The sequence below is a fragment of the Oncorhynchus masou genome, chromosome 29, assembly GCF_036934945.1.
Source record: "Oncorhynchus masou masou isolate Uvic2021 chromosome 29, UVic_Omas_1.1, whole genome shotgun sequence".
Taxonomy (NCBI): Eukaryota; Metazoa; Chordata; class Actinopteri; order Salmoniformes; family Salmonidae; genus Oncorhynchus; species Oncorhynchus masou.
Window position 1 is genome coordinate 26,413,208 of NC_088240.1, and position 17,602 is coordinate 26,430,809.

At 42.4% G+C, this 17,602-nt stretch overlaps 1 protein-coding gene across 1 annotated transcript in view; it reads left to right on the forward strand.

The window, feature by feature from the left end:
• Positions 1-14,239, forward strand: part of ttn.2 (titin, tandem duplicate 2) — a 176,248-nt gene extending 162,009 nt beyond the window's left edge. Inside the window, exons 223-239 of the mRNA XM_064944764.1 lie at positions 118-711; positions 827-1,117; positions 1,202-1,501; positions 1,617-1,919; positions 2,132-2,434; positions 2,550-3,134; positions 3,252-3,557; positions 4,029-4,328; positions 4,451-5,026; positions 5,155-5,460; positions 5,570-6,166; positions 6,295-10,561; positions 10,721-11,075; positions 11,229-11,420; positions 11,901-12,225; positions 12,341-12,748; positions 12,904-14,239. Of these exons, the coding sequence (XP_064800836.1) occupies positions 118-711; positions 827-1,117; positions 1,202-1,501; positions 1,617-1,919; positions 2,132-2,434; positions 2,550-3,134; positions 3,252-3,557; positions 4,029-4,328; positions 4,451-5,026; positions 5,155-5,460; positions 5,570-6,166; positions 6,295-10,561; positions 10,721-11,075; positions 11,229-11,420; positions 11,901-12,225; positions 12,341-12,748; positions 12,904-13,205 (10,310 nt within the window). The 3' untranslated portion in view covers positions 13,206-14,239. The remainder of the gene's footprint in view (positions 1-117; positions 712-826; positions 1,118-1,201; positions 1,502-1,616; positions 1,920-2,131; positions 2,435-2,549; positions 3,135-3,251; positions 3,558-4,028; positions 4,329-4,450; positions 5,027-5,154; positions 5,461-5,569; positions 6,167-6,294; positions 10,562-10,720; positions 11,076-11,228; positions 11,421-11,900; positions 12,226-12,340; positions 12,749-12,903) is intronic.
• The last annotated feature ends 3,363 nt before the right edge of the window (positions 14,240-17,602 follow it).

Genomic DNA, 17,602 nt, shown 5'->3' on the forward strand with positions numbered 1-17,602 from the left:
TGACATACTTAAGATGGTTAAATGATTAGGAACTATCTGTGAACCATATAATTACATATAGAATAGTGAATCGTCATGTGCTGTGAACAGTCAGTTAATCCTTTCTGTATTTTCCAGACACTCCTGGACCACCTGGTTCAGTCAGAGTCAAAGACTACACAAAGGAGTCTGTCGTCATTACATGGGACGTACCATCTATTGACGGTGGAGCCCCTGTGAACAACTACATCATTGAGAAACGTGAAGCTTCAATGAAATCCTACAAAACAGTTACAACAGAATGCAGGAAGACCTTGTTCAGAATTACTGGCCTGGAGGAATCAGTACACTACTTCTTCAGAGTGTTACCAGAGAACATATATGGTGTTGGAGAACCATGTGAAACCCCTGAATCAGTGTTGATCTGTGAAGTACCCAGCCTTCCTCAGGATCTGCACATTGTGGATATTGGAAAGTCCTCTGCCATACTTAATTGGGAGAAACCTCTTCATGATGGTGGTAGCAGACTGACGGGCTACGTCATTGAAGCTAACATCGTTGGATCAGACAGATGGAGTGCAGTGGCCACCGTTAAACAGTCCATGTCCCAGCATACCGTCACTGGTCTGACAGAGAAGGAGACTTATCTCTTCAGAATCAGAGCTACCAACACCAGAGGAGTTAGCGAGCCAAGGGAGATTACAGGACCTGTGGTCATTCAGGAACAACTACGTATGTTATATTCTGATTCTTATGCTACACACATGGCAGTTAATCTATTTAAAAATGAAAGTTTTGATACATCTTCAGGTGGTCTAATTTTCCCCAAAAATATTTCCTTTTACAGTGGCACCCTATATTGATCTGGCCGGCATTCCACAGAAGGTTGTCCATGTGCCAGCCGGCAAACCAATCGACCTCAATATTCCTATAAAGGCCAGACCTGCTCCAGTTTGCACCTGGTCCTTCAATGGTGCTAAAATGAAGGATAGTCTTGACCGGGTTAAGATTGTGTCTAATGGAAAATACACCAAACTGACTGTTCGTGAGACAACCATTGATGACACTGGTAGCTACACTCTTCAAGTAAAGAATTCTGTAGGAACTGCGACAGAGATACTTAAAATTATCATTCTTGGTAAGTGTGTGTGTTTTTGGTTTGTGTGTTCTTTTTTTTGTATTGGGATATTCTAAATACAACCGTCTGATTATTTCTGTCTAGATAAACCTGGAATACCTATTGGACCGATCACAGTTGATGCCGTTGATGCCACATCTGTAACAGTCAGCTGGGAGCCACCAGAGAAGGATGGCGGCGCCAACGTTAGTGGCTATGTTGTTGAGCAGCGTGACGCTCACCGCCCCGGATGGCTGCCAGTGTCCGAATCTGTCACAAGACCCACATTCAAGTTCACCAGATTGTCTGAGGGAACTGAATACGTGTTCCGTGTGGCTGCAACAAACCGCTTTGGCATTGGGGGATTCTTGCAGTCTGAAGTTGTTGAATGCAAGAGTCTCAAGAGTAAGTCATCATAAATCCTAAAACACAGTACATTTCACCTTTTGACAAAATGTTAAAGAAAAGGGATGATGGTGGCTATAACTGATCTCATGTGAAATCTCTAATCTCTCCACAGCCGTACCCAGTGCACCAAACAGACCTGATGTACTGGATGTGACTCATGAGGGAATGACCATCACATGGCAGCCACCAGAAGAAGATGGAGGCTCCCAAGTGTCTGGATATATAATTGAGCGCAAGGAGGTCAGATCTGAAAGGTGGATGAGCATCGTTAAGAACCCAGTCACCATGACCAGATACAGATCATCAGGTCTGTGCGAAGGCAATGAGTATGAGTTCCGCGTGATCGCCCTCAACTCCAGAGGCTCGAGCAAACCCAGTATGGCATCTAAACCAGCTATCGCCATGGATCCCATCGGTATGCCTCTGTAATCCTGTCCTTAGTTGTTGTGTCCCATATTAGAAACATTGAAATAAGCAGTAAATTATGTAATTACTATGTTTAACATTTTTGTCATGTGTTATTCAACTCAATGATTTATGGGTCAAAATGTCCTTGCAACTTAGTTTCTACCATTTTCAAACTTGTGTATATGACCAAAACTATTATATTTGTCTTTATCTAAACAGAGCCTCCTAGTGCACCACAGTTCCCCATGGTCACAGACACAACCAGGACGTCTGTGTCTCTGGCCTGGAGTCCTCCAGAGGAAGAGGGTGGTTCTGTCATCACTGGTTACCTGATTGAGATGCAGAAGGTAGATCAGGTGGAATGGACCATGTGCAACACAACACCCATAAAGATCTGTGAATACACTCTGACGCACATGCCTCAGGGAGCTGAGTACAAGTTCCGTGTGATGGCCTGCAACGCTGGTGGACCCGGAGAGCCAGTCGAGATCCCAGGAATCGTCAAGGTTACAGAAATGCTTGGTAAGGGATACAAATATGTGTATAGCGTACCAGGAAGAGCTGTATTTTGTATTTTGCTTTTGAAGCTTGTGTCAAATGTGAACTAACTTAACATTGTCTGTATGCTTCATTTCAGACTATCCCGATTATGAACTGGACCTCAAATATGAGGAAGGCTATGTGGTCAGACAGGGAGGAGTCATCAGGCTGTCTGTGCCCATCAAGGGTAAACCAGTCCCTATTTGCAAGTGGACAAAGGAAGGCCGAGATATCTCTCACAGAGCTATGATTGCCACCAATGATGATATCACTGAACTTGTGATCAAAGAAGCCCACAGAGATGACACTGGCACATATGACCTGGTCCTGGAGAACAAATGTGGCAGGAAGGCTGTCTACATCAATGTTAAAGTGATTGGACGTCCAGACGCACCGGAAGGTCCCCTTGAGTTTGATGATATCCAGGCTCGCTCTGTAAGAGTCAGCTGGAGACCTCCCTCTGAAGACGGTGGCTCTGATATCCTGGGTTACATCGTTGAAAGGCGAGAGGTATCAAAGGTAGCATGGTACACTGTGGACTCAAGAGTGGTGGACACAGCTCTGGTGGTCAAGGGGCTGAAGGAGAATGTTGAATACCATTTCAAGATCACTGCTGAAAACCAGTTTGGTGTGAGCAGATCTCTCAAATCAGATGAATGTGTCACTCCAAAGACACCGCTGTGTAAGTATTTTTGAATGTTCATAATTATTGTTCTGCAAATATAAAATGTGTTTTCTTGTGTTATCACTCCTCAGTTCTTCTATTTACAATTATGCAATTCTCATTTCTATACAACAGCTCCACCAGAACCTCCAATCAACCCACCAGAAGTTATGGATGTCACAAAGAGCACTGTTGCTCTATCTTGGGGCAGACCAAAAGATGATGGTGGCGCCCGCATTACAGGATACTATGTTGAGAGGAGAGAGGTGTCCACAGAGAAGTGGGTGCGTCACAACAAGACACACATCACCACTACAATGTACACTCTCACTGGACTCATCCCTGACGCTGAATATCTGTTCCGTGTCGTGGCACAAAACGACATCGGTCAGAGTGAACCTGGACCAGTATCTGAAAATGTTATATGCAAAGATCCATTCGGTATGTATTTAATAGGCCTTTCGATTATATATTTAAAGCTGCAATATGTAACTTTTTGGGTGACCCGACAAAATGAACATAGAAATTATAGTTATAGATCTGTCAATCTCATTGAAAGGAAGTATAAGAAGTGGTAGATCTGTTCTATGTGTGCTAATTATATGCTTCCTGTTCTTAAGTTTTGTTTTTACGTCTTTTACGTTCAGTTTCAAACAGCTGAAATTACAATATATTTGGTTATGGAACAGATATTTCACAGTGGTTTAGATGGTACAATGATTTTCTACACAATGACATCTTATTTTGTCAAAAACTGAAATTAGGCGAACTATTAGAATTTTAGCAAACAGGAAATGGCGATTTCTGCATATTGCACCTTTAATAATACATATAAATATGATAAATAATACAATACTTAAATAAGATTATTTTTTTGTAATTGCATGGTTACTTCTCTCTCTCTTTGAATAGACAAACCCAGTCAACCAGGTGAGATTGATATAATCTCTGTTGCCAAAGACTGCATCACTATTCACTGGCTGCGCCCAGAATGCGATGGTGGCAAAGAGATCCTGGGTTACTGGATTGAGTTCAGACAGGCAGGTGAAAGTGCCTGGAAGAAATGCAACAAGGAGCGTTCCAAGGACAGACAGTTCACCATGGGTGGTCTGATGGAGGCTACAGAGTACGAGTTCAGAATCCTTGCAGAAAATGAAACAGGAATGAGTAGACCTCGCAGGACCGCCATGGGCATCAAGACTAAACTGAGCTGTACGTTGGCATAATATTTTCATAAAATACTCTAAGCGCCTTAGATTACAAAAATCATTGATTAAAAATTATCATTGCTATTCATTAGAAATAATGTTAATTCTCTGATTATATTTCAACAGTGGGAGAGGCTCCTAGTCTCAAGGAAGACATGGCAGATGTCATCGCAAAACTTGGTGAATCAGGAACTCTGACATGCCAGATTATTGGCCGTCCCCTTCCTGACATCAGATGGTACAGATATGGCAAGGAGCTGATCCAGAGCCGCAAGTACAAGATGAGTTCTGATGGTCGCAACCATTCACTGACAGTGGCCACAGATGAACAGGAAGATGAGGGCATATACACTTGCAGAGCCGCCAATGAAGCCGGTGAAACAGAGTCCAGCGGCAAGCTGCGTTTGCAGGCCGCACCTGCTTTCCACCCTGGATTCCCATTGAAGGAGAAATACACTGCAGGGTGTGGAACAAGTCTTCGTCTCCATGTTGTCTACATTGGCCGTCCAATTCCACAAATCATGTGGTTCTATGCAAAGAAGCCGCTCAACGCGTCTGAAAACGTGATAATTGAAAACACTGAGAGTTACACTCATCTGGTTATAAGGAATGTACAGCGTAAAACAAATGCTGGAAGATACAAGGTGCAATTGACCAACAAATTTGGAACTGTTGAAACCACACTCAAGGTTGAAATTCAAGGTAACAATTATATTTTTTACTATTATTGTAATAATATAATTGCTTATTTTATAAACATAACCAATGTTGTGCATGACCAACAGAGAATTTGTTATCTAAATGTTGATTTTTACTTCTTTTTTTTTCAGATAAACCTACCAAACCTGAGGGACCTATTGTTGTTGATGCTGTGTTGAAGAGCGCAGTGATCATCAGCTGGAAACCACCAAAGGATGATGGTGGATCAATGATCACCAACTACATTGTGGAAAAACGAGAAGCAAAGGAAGGCGAGGAGTGGCATCTGGTGTCATCATCAGTCTCAGGAAACACTTGCAGGATTCAAAATCTGATTGAAAGTGCTGGATACTACTTCCGTGTTTCTGCTCAGAACCAATATGGAGTCAGTGAGGCACTTGAAGTTCCTGGTGTTCTCATTATCAAAAGTCCATTCGGTAAGTATGCTTGTTGACAATGATAAATATATCACATAGATCATGTTTACTGTAACGGTTAGGAGAATAATGCACTTCTATGACATCGCTCTCATTGTCTGTTCCTCAGAAAAACCTGGAATTCCCGTGCAGCCTGTTGTCACAGAAGTGACCAACGATTCTTGTCTTGTGTACTGGAAACCACCAAAAGACGATGGAGGTGCAAAGATAAAGAACTATTTCCTTGAAAAACGAGAGAAGAAACAGAACAAATGGATCACTTGTACATCCAATAAAATCCATGAGACACATTTCGCTGTAAAAGGCCTTCTTGAGGGCTTTGAGTATGAGTTCCGTGTGAAATGTGAAAACATGGGTGGTGAAAGTGATTGGAGTGAGGTGTCAGAGGCCATCATTCCCAAATCAGGTCTCACAATGAAACCTCCTGTCTTCAGAGAAGAAATGAGACCAGAAATGATTGTGAAGTTTAGATCCAATGCTACATTTGTCACCAAAATTGTTGGACATCCCATCCCTGCTGTGAAATGGTATAAGAATGGCAAAGAAATTGTTGCAGATGGTACCAAACTCAAATTGCAAGAATTCAAGGGAGGTTATTACCAACTTGTTATTGCTAATGCCGAGGACAGCGACGCAGGTGTCTATCAAGTCAGGGCAACAAACCAAGGAGGATCCATCTCTACGACAGTGAATCTGACTGTTGAAGGTAAACATTTTTGATAGGCTAATGAAAAGTATTTTAAGAGGACATTTTATAAAAAATGTAGGTCATCATATATTATATATAAGTATTGATATACTCAATTAATTTATGTTATTTCTTTTCTCCTCCAGTTCCTGCCAAGATCCACCTACCTCAGGAACTGCAAGGCATGGGAGCAGTTCATGCTGTAAAGGGTGAAGTGGTTACCATTAAGATTCCAATCAGTGGCAAGCCCGACCCTCAAATACAATGGCAGAAGGGACCAGAGATCATGGGATCATCTGCTCACACTCAAGTGATTGTCACAAGATCATTTACTTCACTCGTCTTCCCCAAAGGAGTTCAGAAGAAGGATACAGGTTACTATGTAATCACTGCCAAGAACAGATTCGGAGTTGACAAACAGACCATTGAAGTTGCCGTGGCAGATGTACCAGATCCTCCTAAGGGCATTAAAGTCAGTGAAATCACTAGAGATTCCATCACTCTAACCTGGAGTCCTCCAGAAAAAGATGGTGGAAGCCCTATCATTAACTACATTATTCAGAAGTGCCCCACATCAGGTGACAGGTGGATCCGCGCAGGCCAAACCAACGAGCCTAAATACACCATGATCGCTCTGTTTGGCAAGACGAAATACCAGTTCCGTGTCATTGCGGAGAACCAGTTTGGTCTGAGCGATCATTCTGAACCAACTGAGCCTGTTACAACAATAGAAGATAAATCCGTTATCAGAAACTACGATGAAGAAGTTGATGAAGCTAGAGAAATCACCAAAGAAGAGGCACCACATTCATCAAAGATCAAGATGGTGGCTGCCCAGTACACAATTTCTGAAGAGCTGGCACGTGCCGGAACATTTGGCGTTGTTCATCGCTGTGTTGAAAACAAGTCCAAGAAGACATTCATGGCCAAGTTTATCAAGATCAAAGGTACTGATCAGGAGCTAGTTACTAGGGAAATTGAGACACTCAATCTCTCTAAACACAAGAACTTCATATACTTACATGAGTCTTTTGACAGTTTGGAAGAAATGGTCTTGATCTATGAGTTCATCTCAGGTGTAGACATCTTTGAACGACTTGGCACAGGCAACTTTGAGCTCTCAGAACTGGAGATTGTTAGATACCTGAGACAGGTGTGCTCAGCTCTGAAGTTCTTGCACAAACTCAACTATGCTCATTTTGAAATCAAACCTGACAACATTGTCTACACCACAAGAAAGAGCACAAATATCAAAATTATTGAAATGGGCCAGGCTAGATTACTGACTCCTGGAGAAAATATCCGAATCAATTTCACTGCACCAGAGTATTGTGCACCTGAAGTCCACCGTCATGGACTTGTCAGCACTGCAACTGACATGTGGTCAGTTGGTGTACTAACATATGTGCTCCTTAGTGGACTTAACCCCTTTGCAGCAGAATCAACCACAAAAATGATTGAGAATATCTCAAATGCAGAGTACATCTTCGACAGTGAGGCTTTCAAAGAGACCAGCCTCGAAGGTATGGACTTCTGTGACAGACTTCTTTGTAAAGATCTGAAGAAACGTATGACTGCTCATGAAGCTCTGGAACATCCTTGGCTTAGATTGAAGCTGGAGCACCTCAGCAAAAAAACTATCAAGACATTGAGACACAGAAGATACTACCAGACGTTGGTGAAGAAAGAGAGAGAGACAATTGTCTCATCAGCTCGCGTTGCTTTCGGTGGTGGCTTCAGAAGTTACAGAGGTTATGCAGTTGGCAAAGTCAAGATTGCGCACCCTACAGAAGGTCTGAGAGCCGGTCCAGTCATGCATGGATCTTCAGAGGAGGGTGGACATGTCAGATTTGTTTGCAACATTGAACATTATGATGAAACCACAAAAGCAACTTGGTACTTTGGCACCCGCCAGTTAACAGCAAGTCACAAATATGAAATCAGCTACATCAATGGAGTTGCTAGCATCTACGTCAAGGAAATTGAAACATCTGACGATGGTGTCTACAGATGCAAAGTCATCAGTCAGGATGGTGAAGATAATGCCTATGGAGAACTCTTTGTTGAAACTGTGAGATGCTACCGTGAACACTTCATTGGACGCTCACTCACAAAGAAGAGGAAGCTTGATAAGCAAAGACTTATGCAGAGACCACCAGACTTCACTCTGCCTCTGTACAACCGCGCTGCTTACATCGGTGAAGATGTTCGTTTCGGTGTAACCATAACAGTGCACCCAGAGCCAACAGTAACTTGGCTGAAGGCTGGTCAGAAAATCAAACGAGATGATAAGAAGTACACTTTCATTAGTGACAAGGGTCTTTATCAATTGATGATCCACAATCTTGACCTTGATGACGATGCTGAATATACTGTTATGGCCCACAACAAGTTTGGTGAAGACAGTTGCACAGCACGTCTTACAGTGACACCTCACCCTGTTAGTGAAGACACCATGAGGCCAATGTTCAAGCGGCTGTTGGCTAACGTGGAGTGTGTAGAGGGCCATAGTGTCCGCTTTGACTTGAGAGTCTCGGGAACACCTGCACCAATCTTGAAGTGGGAGAAGGATGGCAGGCCACTGGAATTCAACCAACAAATCACAGTTGTTCAAGAGGATGTAGACTATCACGTTCTGCATGTCAGAGAAACTCTTGTTGAGGATTCAGGTCTTTACAAAGTTACCGCAACAAACTGTGTTGGATCAGTGAGTTGCCAGGCTACACTGAAGGTGGACCGCATTACATACAAGAGGAGAGAATATAAGAGTGAGGTGGAACAACAGAAATATGTTCAACAACAAATTGACAAGACACTGAAAATGGCGCAACGCCTTTCCACCACTGAAGTTACTGGACTCAACCCAGCGGCTCAAGAGGCTTTGAAACACGCTGCAGACATATACAAGCCGGCAGTGAGCACCAAACACTGTGAGGGCGAATTTGATATCACAGAAGAAAAACCATTTGTACATATCGAGGAAAGGAAACTTCGCATGCCATATGAAATTCCTGAGTCACGTGTCCATGATGCAAGTGCTCTGGATGAAGACCTGTTGATTAAACACTTTGTACCTTTGTCTGACATGAAGTGGTACAAGAAACTTAGAGATCAGTATGAAATGCCTGAGCGGATGGAGAAGATTGTACAGAAGAGACAGAAACGAATTCGTCTCTCCAGGTGGGAGCAATTCTATGTCATGCCCCTTCCTAGAATTACTGACCAGTACAGGCCAAGATGGCGTATCCCGAAGCTCACGCAAGATGACTTGGAAACAGTAAGACCAGCAAGACGGTCACCTTCTCTTGGATCCGAGGCATCCTTCAGGTCAAGAAGATGCTCCCTTTGTGATATGAGTGATGAAGAGCTTCTGCAGCCCATTGATGATTACCTGTCAATGAAGAAAACTGAACAAGAAAGGCTCCAACTTGAGGAGGAGCTTGAACTTGGCTTCTCTGCCTCCCCACAAGGCAGCCCTGTCCGGTTCGAGTTGTCTGCTCTGCGTCATAAAGAAAGTAAACATTTAGCAAGAAGAGAAGTATCACAAGTAACCGAGCACAAGATCAAGAGAACAACAGTTTCACAGTTCTTGAGGAGGAGAAGATCACTGTCTCCTACATACATTGAGCTGATGCGCCCTGTTTCTGAGCTTATAAGAACTCCTCGCCCACGTCCTCTGGAGCCAGAGGAGATCATCGAAAGGAGATCCCCCACCCCTGAGAGGACGCGTCCACGCTCCCCCAGCCCCCCAGCTTCAGCTGAGAGATCCTCCCGCTCATCCTCAAGATTTGAGAGGTCAGCCAGATTTGACATCATGTCCAGATACGAGTCAAGAAAGGCTGCACTGAAATCTGAGCGCAAGTACCAGACGGTGACCCAAACACCCTTTAGCCTCGACCACGCCCCACGTGTGACTGTGAGAATGCGTTCCCATCGTGTCCCATGTGGTCAGAATACGAAGTTCACTCTGAATGTCCAAGCGAAGCCTGTTGCTGAGATCCAGTGGTTTCATAACGGACAACTGATTCAAGAAAGTGAGAAGTTACGCTTCACAAACATGAGTGGAGTGCTGTCTATACAGATCCGTGATTGTCAGGCAGAGGACAGTGGCACGTATCGTGCTGTTTGTTCAAACTCAAAGGGAGAAGCGTCCGACTATGGTATCCTTGATGTTTCTGGAGGTGAATTCTCCACATATACATCACGTCGTAAAGATGAGGATGCTCCACAACCATTTGTTCCTGATATCACAAAGACAGACCATTACCACATATCATCCTTCAAGGCAGCTTCCTCCTCAGCAACACATATGGAAGTGAAAGAAAGTATATCAAAGTTAACTGAATCACGTGAAACATATGACAGATATGATTCATCTGAACGATTTATTTCTGCATCTGAAAAATATGCTGCGTCCGCGAAGTATGCATCAACTGAATACTTATCATCTGCAGCATCCTTATCATCAGCATCATCTGATAAGTTTCGATTGACTGAAAGATATGTGACGGGTGAAAGACATGCATCTTCTGAAAGATCTGAAACATATTCTTCAACTGAAACAAAAATGAGGGCTATGGAGGCGTCAGAAGTTGAGCAAGTGTCTGTTCATAAAGTTAAGTCAACTCTGGCAGCCAGAATACTGACTAAACCACAGTCTGCAACAGTCAATGAAGGAGAGACTGCTCGATTCACTTGCGACATTGATGGCGAACCAGCACCAAGTGTTACATGGTTGCATGAGGGACGAGTAATTGTGTCCTCTCATCGTCTTATGGTATCTACCACGCAGTACAAGTCTACGTTTGAAATTTCCTCTGTACAATCGTCTGATGAAGGCAGCTACACACTGCTGGTTGAGAATGCTGAGGGAAGACAAGAGACTCAGTTTAGTCTGACCATTTTCCGAGCAATTGTCGAAGAGGAGGTTTTTGTCTCAATAAAGTCACCAGAGCCTGGATTCAAGTCTCCTGAACGAGTAGCTTCACCTACCAGTGTTCCCCAAACCCCAACCCCATTGATCAAGTCTCCTGAACCAATCACCTCACCTCCTAGGGTGAGGTCCCCTCCTCCTGTCAAGTCTCATGAACCAATCACCTCGCCTCCAAGGGTGAAGTCCCCTCCACCAGTCAAGTCTCCTGAACCAATCACCTCGCCTCCAAAGGTGAAGTCCCCTCCTCCTGTCAAGTCTCATGAACCAATCACCTCGCCTCCAAGGGTGAAGTCCCCTCCCCCAGTCAAGTCTCCTGAACCAATCACCTCGCCTCCAAGAGTGAAGTCCCCTCCTCCTGTCAAGTCTCCTGAACCAATCACCTCGCCTCTAAGGGTGAAGTCGCCTCCTCCAGTCAAGTCTCCTGAACCAATCTCCTCCCCTCTAAGGGTGAAGTCGCCTCCTCCAGTCAAGTCTCCTGAGCCAATTATGTTGCCTAAGGGAGTGAAATCACCTCCCAGAGTCAAGTCTCCTGAACCAGTTGTCTCGCCTCCAAGGGTGAAATCCCCTCCCCCAGCCAAGTCTCCTGAACCAATCGCTTCACCAAAGGTAGTGAAACCACCTCCCCAAGTCAAGTCTCCCGAACCAAAGGGTGTGAAGTCACCTCCTCAAGTAAAATCTCCTGAACCAAAAGGAGTGAAGTCACCTCCTCAAGTCAAATCTCCTGAACCAAAAGGAGTGAAGTCACCTCCCCAAGTCACCTCACCTAAGAGAGTAAAATCTCCACTAACAGTGAAATCCCCAACTCCTAAAGCTCCAAAGATTATCCACCAACTCACAGCCAAAGCCTCAGAAGACACAGTGAGAATGTCCTGTGTATCTGAAAGCAGCGTGAGAGAAGTTGTGTGGTACAGGAATGGATTGAAACTGACACAGAGCAGCCACTATGAGTTCCATATGTCTGTGGATGGACATTGTTCTCTCATTATCCATGACCTCTCTGAGAACGACCAGGGAGAATACTCTTGTGAGCTCATTGCAGAAGGAGGAGTCTCTACTAAATCTTCATTCTCATTTGTTGGCCAAGTGTTCCAATCCATCTACACTAAAGTCACAGCTTATGTGCAGCAGCACATGGCCATGAAAGGTACGTTTTGCTGTAAAAAGCAAACCTCTTGATAAAACAAAATTCTGTACGAATTCTATACAAGTCTGTATATTTACATTTCTAATGGTTCTTTGTCTTTTTTCTTCTATTTAAGTGAAAACTGAACAGGTATCAATGAGTCAAAAAGAGGCATCTATGGCTTTAGCCTCCCATACAAGTTCAGAGCAGGTTGTTAAGAAAGACATCCATGGAGGAGCTCAGATGATGATGATGGGGGAGAGTGCTGCTCTTAGCAGCATGAAGGAAAGCTTCTCTTCCCAATCAGTCCACATGGCTTCTTCATCTTCTATGCATCAGGAGACATCTTTCAGCAGTTCCAGTATGGCCAGTATGTCTAGCATGGCTGCCATGGCTGCTGAAATGCAGATGGAAACCATGTCTCTATCTAGCATGTCTTCCATGACATCTTCCCATGCCATGAGCTCCAGCAGTATGACGGAAATGATGAGTCACTCCCACCTAGAGGGGTCCTCCATGAGATCTATTGCACAGGGTATGCTAGGTAAGTATCTCATACTGTATATGCTTATGACATACAAGTCTTACAATGCATTATAGCTACATCATAATGCATTAAACCTTCAGGCTTTAAGTAAAATGTTACCCGTATTTGTAGTAGTGCAGTTGCTAAGCATTTTTGTATTTGTGTTCTAACAGGTGCGACAGGGGCACCAAGAATCGAAGCTCTCCCAGAGGACATCACCATTGAACTTGGAAAGGTTCTCACCGTGGCCTGTGCTTTCTCCGGAGAGCCCACCCCTAACATCGAATGGTCCCGCGGTGGAAGAACGCTGCCCAGTGAGGAGCATGGCGGTAGGTTCCACATCGAGACCTCAGAGGACCTCACTACACTCATCATCACCAGTGTGAAAAAAGAGGATGCTGGAGCATACACACTCAAACTGTACAACGACTTTGGATCTGACACTGCAACAGTAACTATAAGCATTCGATCATAAAAAACAGTTAATATCATTTATATCCTCCCCCTTCCCTACTTTAATGCCTTTTTATGTATTAATTGAACAAAAAATAATCTTACTTGATAAAGACCTTGATTTCTGTTATTGTAAATATGAACTATTTTTATACCAAACTTGACATTAATTTATGCCAAACTAGACTAAAGTCTAAAGTTGTTATAAAATGTGCCATATTGGATAATTATGACTTAGGATTTTTCATCCATTTTTTCTGTGACATGTACATAATGTATATAGCCGAATTTAACGGTTATGGAAAATGTATGAATTGTTATTTATGACAATATTAACTGAAACAAATGAAACTGAAATGTTTAAAAGGAGAAAGTTTCACATGAAACGAATACCCTGTTAAACCTGAAACTAAACTCTGTGCCTCAACAAAAAGTTGATGTCTTAAGATTGCCTCAACAGGTAGAGAGGCTCCCTGTTGAAGTTGACTAAATCAGAGAGATGAGCTGTTAGACACTGTATGTTATTACCTGCAGTGTTATTATCAAACTCCTATGAATTGTAACATGATCATAAGACCCTGAGTGCTGTTTGCATAAACCCTCATGTAAGCAGGACAACTAGGCCTTGTGTTCTGGACTGACTATGTCATAACCACCATTTAAATGACATGTTCAACGTGCAAGCGGCCTGCACTTGAGCTGAAATAATTTTTTTGTGCTCTGTTTCTGGCAAATGACTGCTTAATTGATTTTCCGAACATCATCAACCTGGCCATAAAAAATTGAAAGTCAACCCTGCACTTTTTTTGCAGAAGCAGAGCCATCTCTTGGAGGTTTGCTTGTGTGCCTTATTTTTGTGTGTTAGCTTTAGAATTTCACCAGTTCAGTTGTCAGGCAAACATCAAGCAAGTGTACCACAGTGACACCACCTGCTGTGTTAAAAGAAAACAAAATGTATTAGCTGTTCTGCCCTGCACTTTTGTTTGATTTAAATTAGAATTATATAATAATATGCAACCTCCCTGAGTTTAGTATTGATTTAATAAAGCATGATATCAGCACTAAAATGTCTCAGGTGTTTTCTGATTGTGTTCTTCATTTGCATGTACTGTATGTATGTAACATATATATATATATACACAGTACCAGTCAAAAGTTTGGACACACCTACTGAATTCAAGGGTTCATATTTGTTTGTACTATTTTCTACATTGTACTATTTTCTACATCAAAACTATGAAATAACACATATGGAATCATGAAGTAGCCAAAAAGTGTTAAACAAATCCCAAAATATTTTAGATTCTTCAAAGTAGCCCCCCTTTGCGTTGATGACAGCTTTGCACACGCTTGGAATTCTCTCAACCAGCATCATGAGGTAGTCACCTGGAATACATTTCAATTACTAGGTGTGCCTTGTTAAAAGTTCATTTGTGGAATTTCTTAATTCGTTTGAGCCAATCAGTTGTGTTGTGACAAGGTATTTTGGTATTTGGTATTTTCTTAGGATCCCCATTAGCTGTTGCAAAAGAAGCAGATACTCTTCCTGGGTTCCACACAAAACATGAAACATAATACAGAATGACATAATACAGAACATCGTTAGACAAGAACAGCTCAAGGACAGAACTACATACATGTTTTTTAAAGGCACACGTAGCATACATATCAATGCATACACACAAACTATCTAGGTCAAATAGGGGAGAGGTGTTGTGCCGCGAGGTGTTGCTTTATCTGTTTTTTGAAACCAGGTTTGCTGTTTATTTGAGCAATATGAGATGGAAGGAAGTTCCATGCAATAAGAGCTCTATATAACAATGTATGATTTCTTGAATTTGTTCTGGATTTGGGGACTGTGAAAAGACCCATGGTGGCATGTCTGGTGGGATAATTGTGTGTATCAGAGCTGTGTGTAGATTGACTATGCAAACCATTTGGGATTTTCAACACATGAATGTTTCTTATAAAAAGAAGAAGTGATGCAGTCAGTCTCTCCTCAACTCTTAGCCAAGAGAGACTGGCATGTATAGTATTTATATCAGCCCTCTGATTACAATTAAGAGCAAAACATGCCGCTCTGTTCTGGGCCAGCTGCAGCGTAACTAGGTATTTCCTTGCAGCACTGAACCACACGACTGGACAATAATCAAGATTATATAAAACTAGAGCGAGTAGAACTTGCTTTTTTGGAGTGTGGTGTCAAAAAAGCAGAGCATATTTTTATTACAGCCAGACCTCTCCCCATCTTTACAACCATTGAATCTACAAGTTTACTTAGTTTGGTGTCATTAAAACTCATTTTTCAACCACTCCACAAATATCTTGTTAATAAACAAACTATAGTTTTGGCAAGTTGGTTAGGACATCTACTTTGTGCATGACACAAGTAATGTTTCAAACAATTGTTTACTGACAGATTATTTCATTTATAATTCACTGTATCACAATTCTAGTGGGTCAGAAGTTTACATACACTAAGGTGGCTGTGCTTTTAAACAGCGTGGAAAATTCCAGAAAATTATGTCATGGCGTTAGAAGCTTCCGATAGGCTAATTGACATAATTTGAGTCAATTGGGGGTGTACCTGTGGATGTATTTCAAGGCCTACCTTCAAACTCAGTGCCTCTTTGTTTGACGTCATGGGAAAATCAAAAGAAAATCAGCCAAGACCTCCACAAGTCTGGTTCATTTTTGGGAGTAATTTCCAAACACCTGAAGGTACCACGTTCATCTGTACAAACAATAGTAGGCAAGTATAAACACCATGGGACCACACAGCTGTCATACCGCTCAGGAAGGAGACACGTTCTGTCTCCTAGAGATGAAAGTACTTTGGTTCGAAGAGTGCAAATCAATCTCAGAACAACAGCAAAGGACCTTGTGAAGATGCTGGAGGAAACAGGTACAGAAGTATCTATATCCACAGTAAAACGAGTCCTATATCGACATAATGTGAAAGGCTGCTCAGCAAGGAAGAAGCCACTGCTCCAAAACCGCCATAAAAAAGCCAGACTACGGTTTGAAACTGCACATGGGGACAAAGATCGTACTTTTTGGAAAAATTAAACAAAAATCAGTTTGGCCATAGAGACCAACGTTATGTTCGGAGGAAAAATGGGGGAGGCTTGCAAGCCGAGAAACACCATCCCAATCGTGAAGCACGGGGGTGGCAGCATCATGTTGTGGGGGTGCGTTGCTGCAGGAGGGACTGGTGCACTTCACAAAATAGATGGAATCTTGAGACTGGAAAATTATGTGGATATATTGAAGCAACATCTCAAGACATCAGTCAGGAAGTTAAAGCTTGGTTGCAAATGGGTCTTCAAAATGGACAATGACTCCAAGCACACTTCCAAATTCGTGGCAAAATGGCTGAAGGACAACAAAGTCAAGGTCTTGGAGTGGCCATCACAAAGCTCTGACCTCAATGTTATAGAAAACTTGTGGGTAGAACTGAAAAAGCGTGTGCGAGCAAGGAGGCCTACAAATCTAACTCAGTTACACCAGCTTTGTCAGGAGCAATGAGCCAACGTTCACCCAACTTATTGTGGGAAGCTTGTGGAAGGCTACCCGAAATGTTTAACCCAGGTTAAACTATTTAAAGGCAATGCTACCAAATACAAATTGAGTGTATGTAAACTTCTGACCCACTGGGAATGTGATTAAAGAAATAAAATATGAAATAAATAATTCTCTCTACTATTATTCTGACATTTCACATTCTTAAAATAAAGTGGTGATCCTAACTGACCTAAGACTAAATTGATTAAATGTCAGGAATTCTGAAAAACTGTGTTTAAATGTATTTGGCTAAGGTGTATGTAAACTTCCAACTTAAACTGTATATGTTTTGACAATGACAGTTTACAATCTAAGGTGACGTCAAGTAATTTAGTCCCCTCAACTTGTTCAACAGCCACACGATTCATTACCAGATTCAGCTGAGGGCTAGATTTTCAGGAATGATTTGTACAAAATACAATTCTCTTACAGTGGCTTGCAAAAGTATTCACCCCGCTTGGCATTTTTCCTATTTTGTTGGCTTACAAATTGTAATTAAAATTAATTTAGGGGGGGTTGTATCATTTGATTTACCCAACATGCCTACCAGTTTGAAGATGCAAAATATGTTTTATTGTGAAACAAACAAGAAATAATACAAAAAAAACTGAAAAGTTGAGCGTGCATAACTCTTCCCCCTCCGAAGTCAATACTTTGTAGAGCCACCTTTTGCAGCAATTACAGCTGCAAACCTTTTGAGGTATGTCTCTATAAGCTTGACACATCTAGCCAGTGGGATTTTTGCCCATTCTTCAAGGCAAAACTGCTTCATCTCCTTCAAGTTGGATGGGTTCCGCTGGTGTACAGCAATCTTTAAGTTATACCACAGATTCTCAATTGGATTCAGGTCTGGGC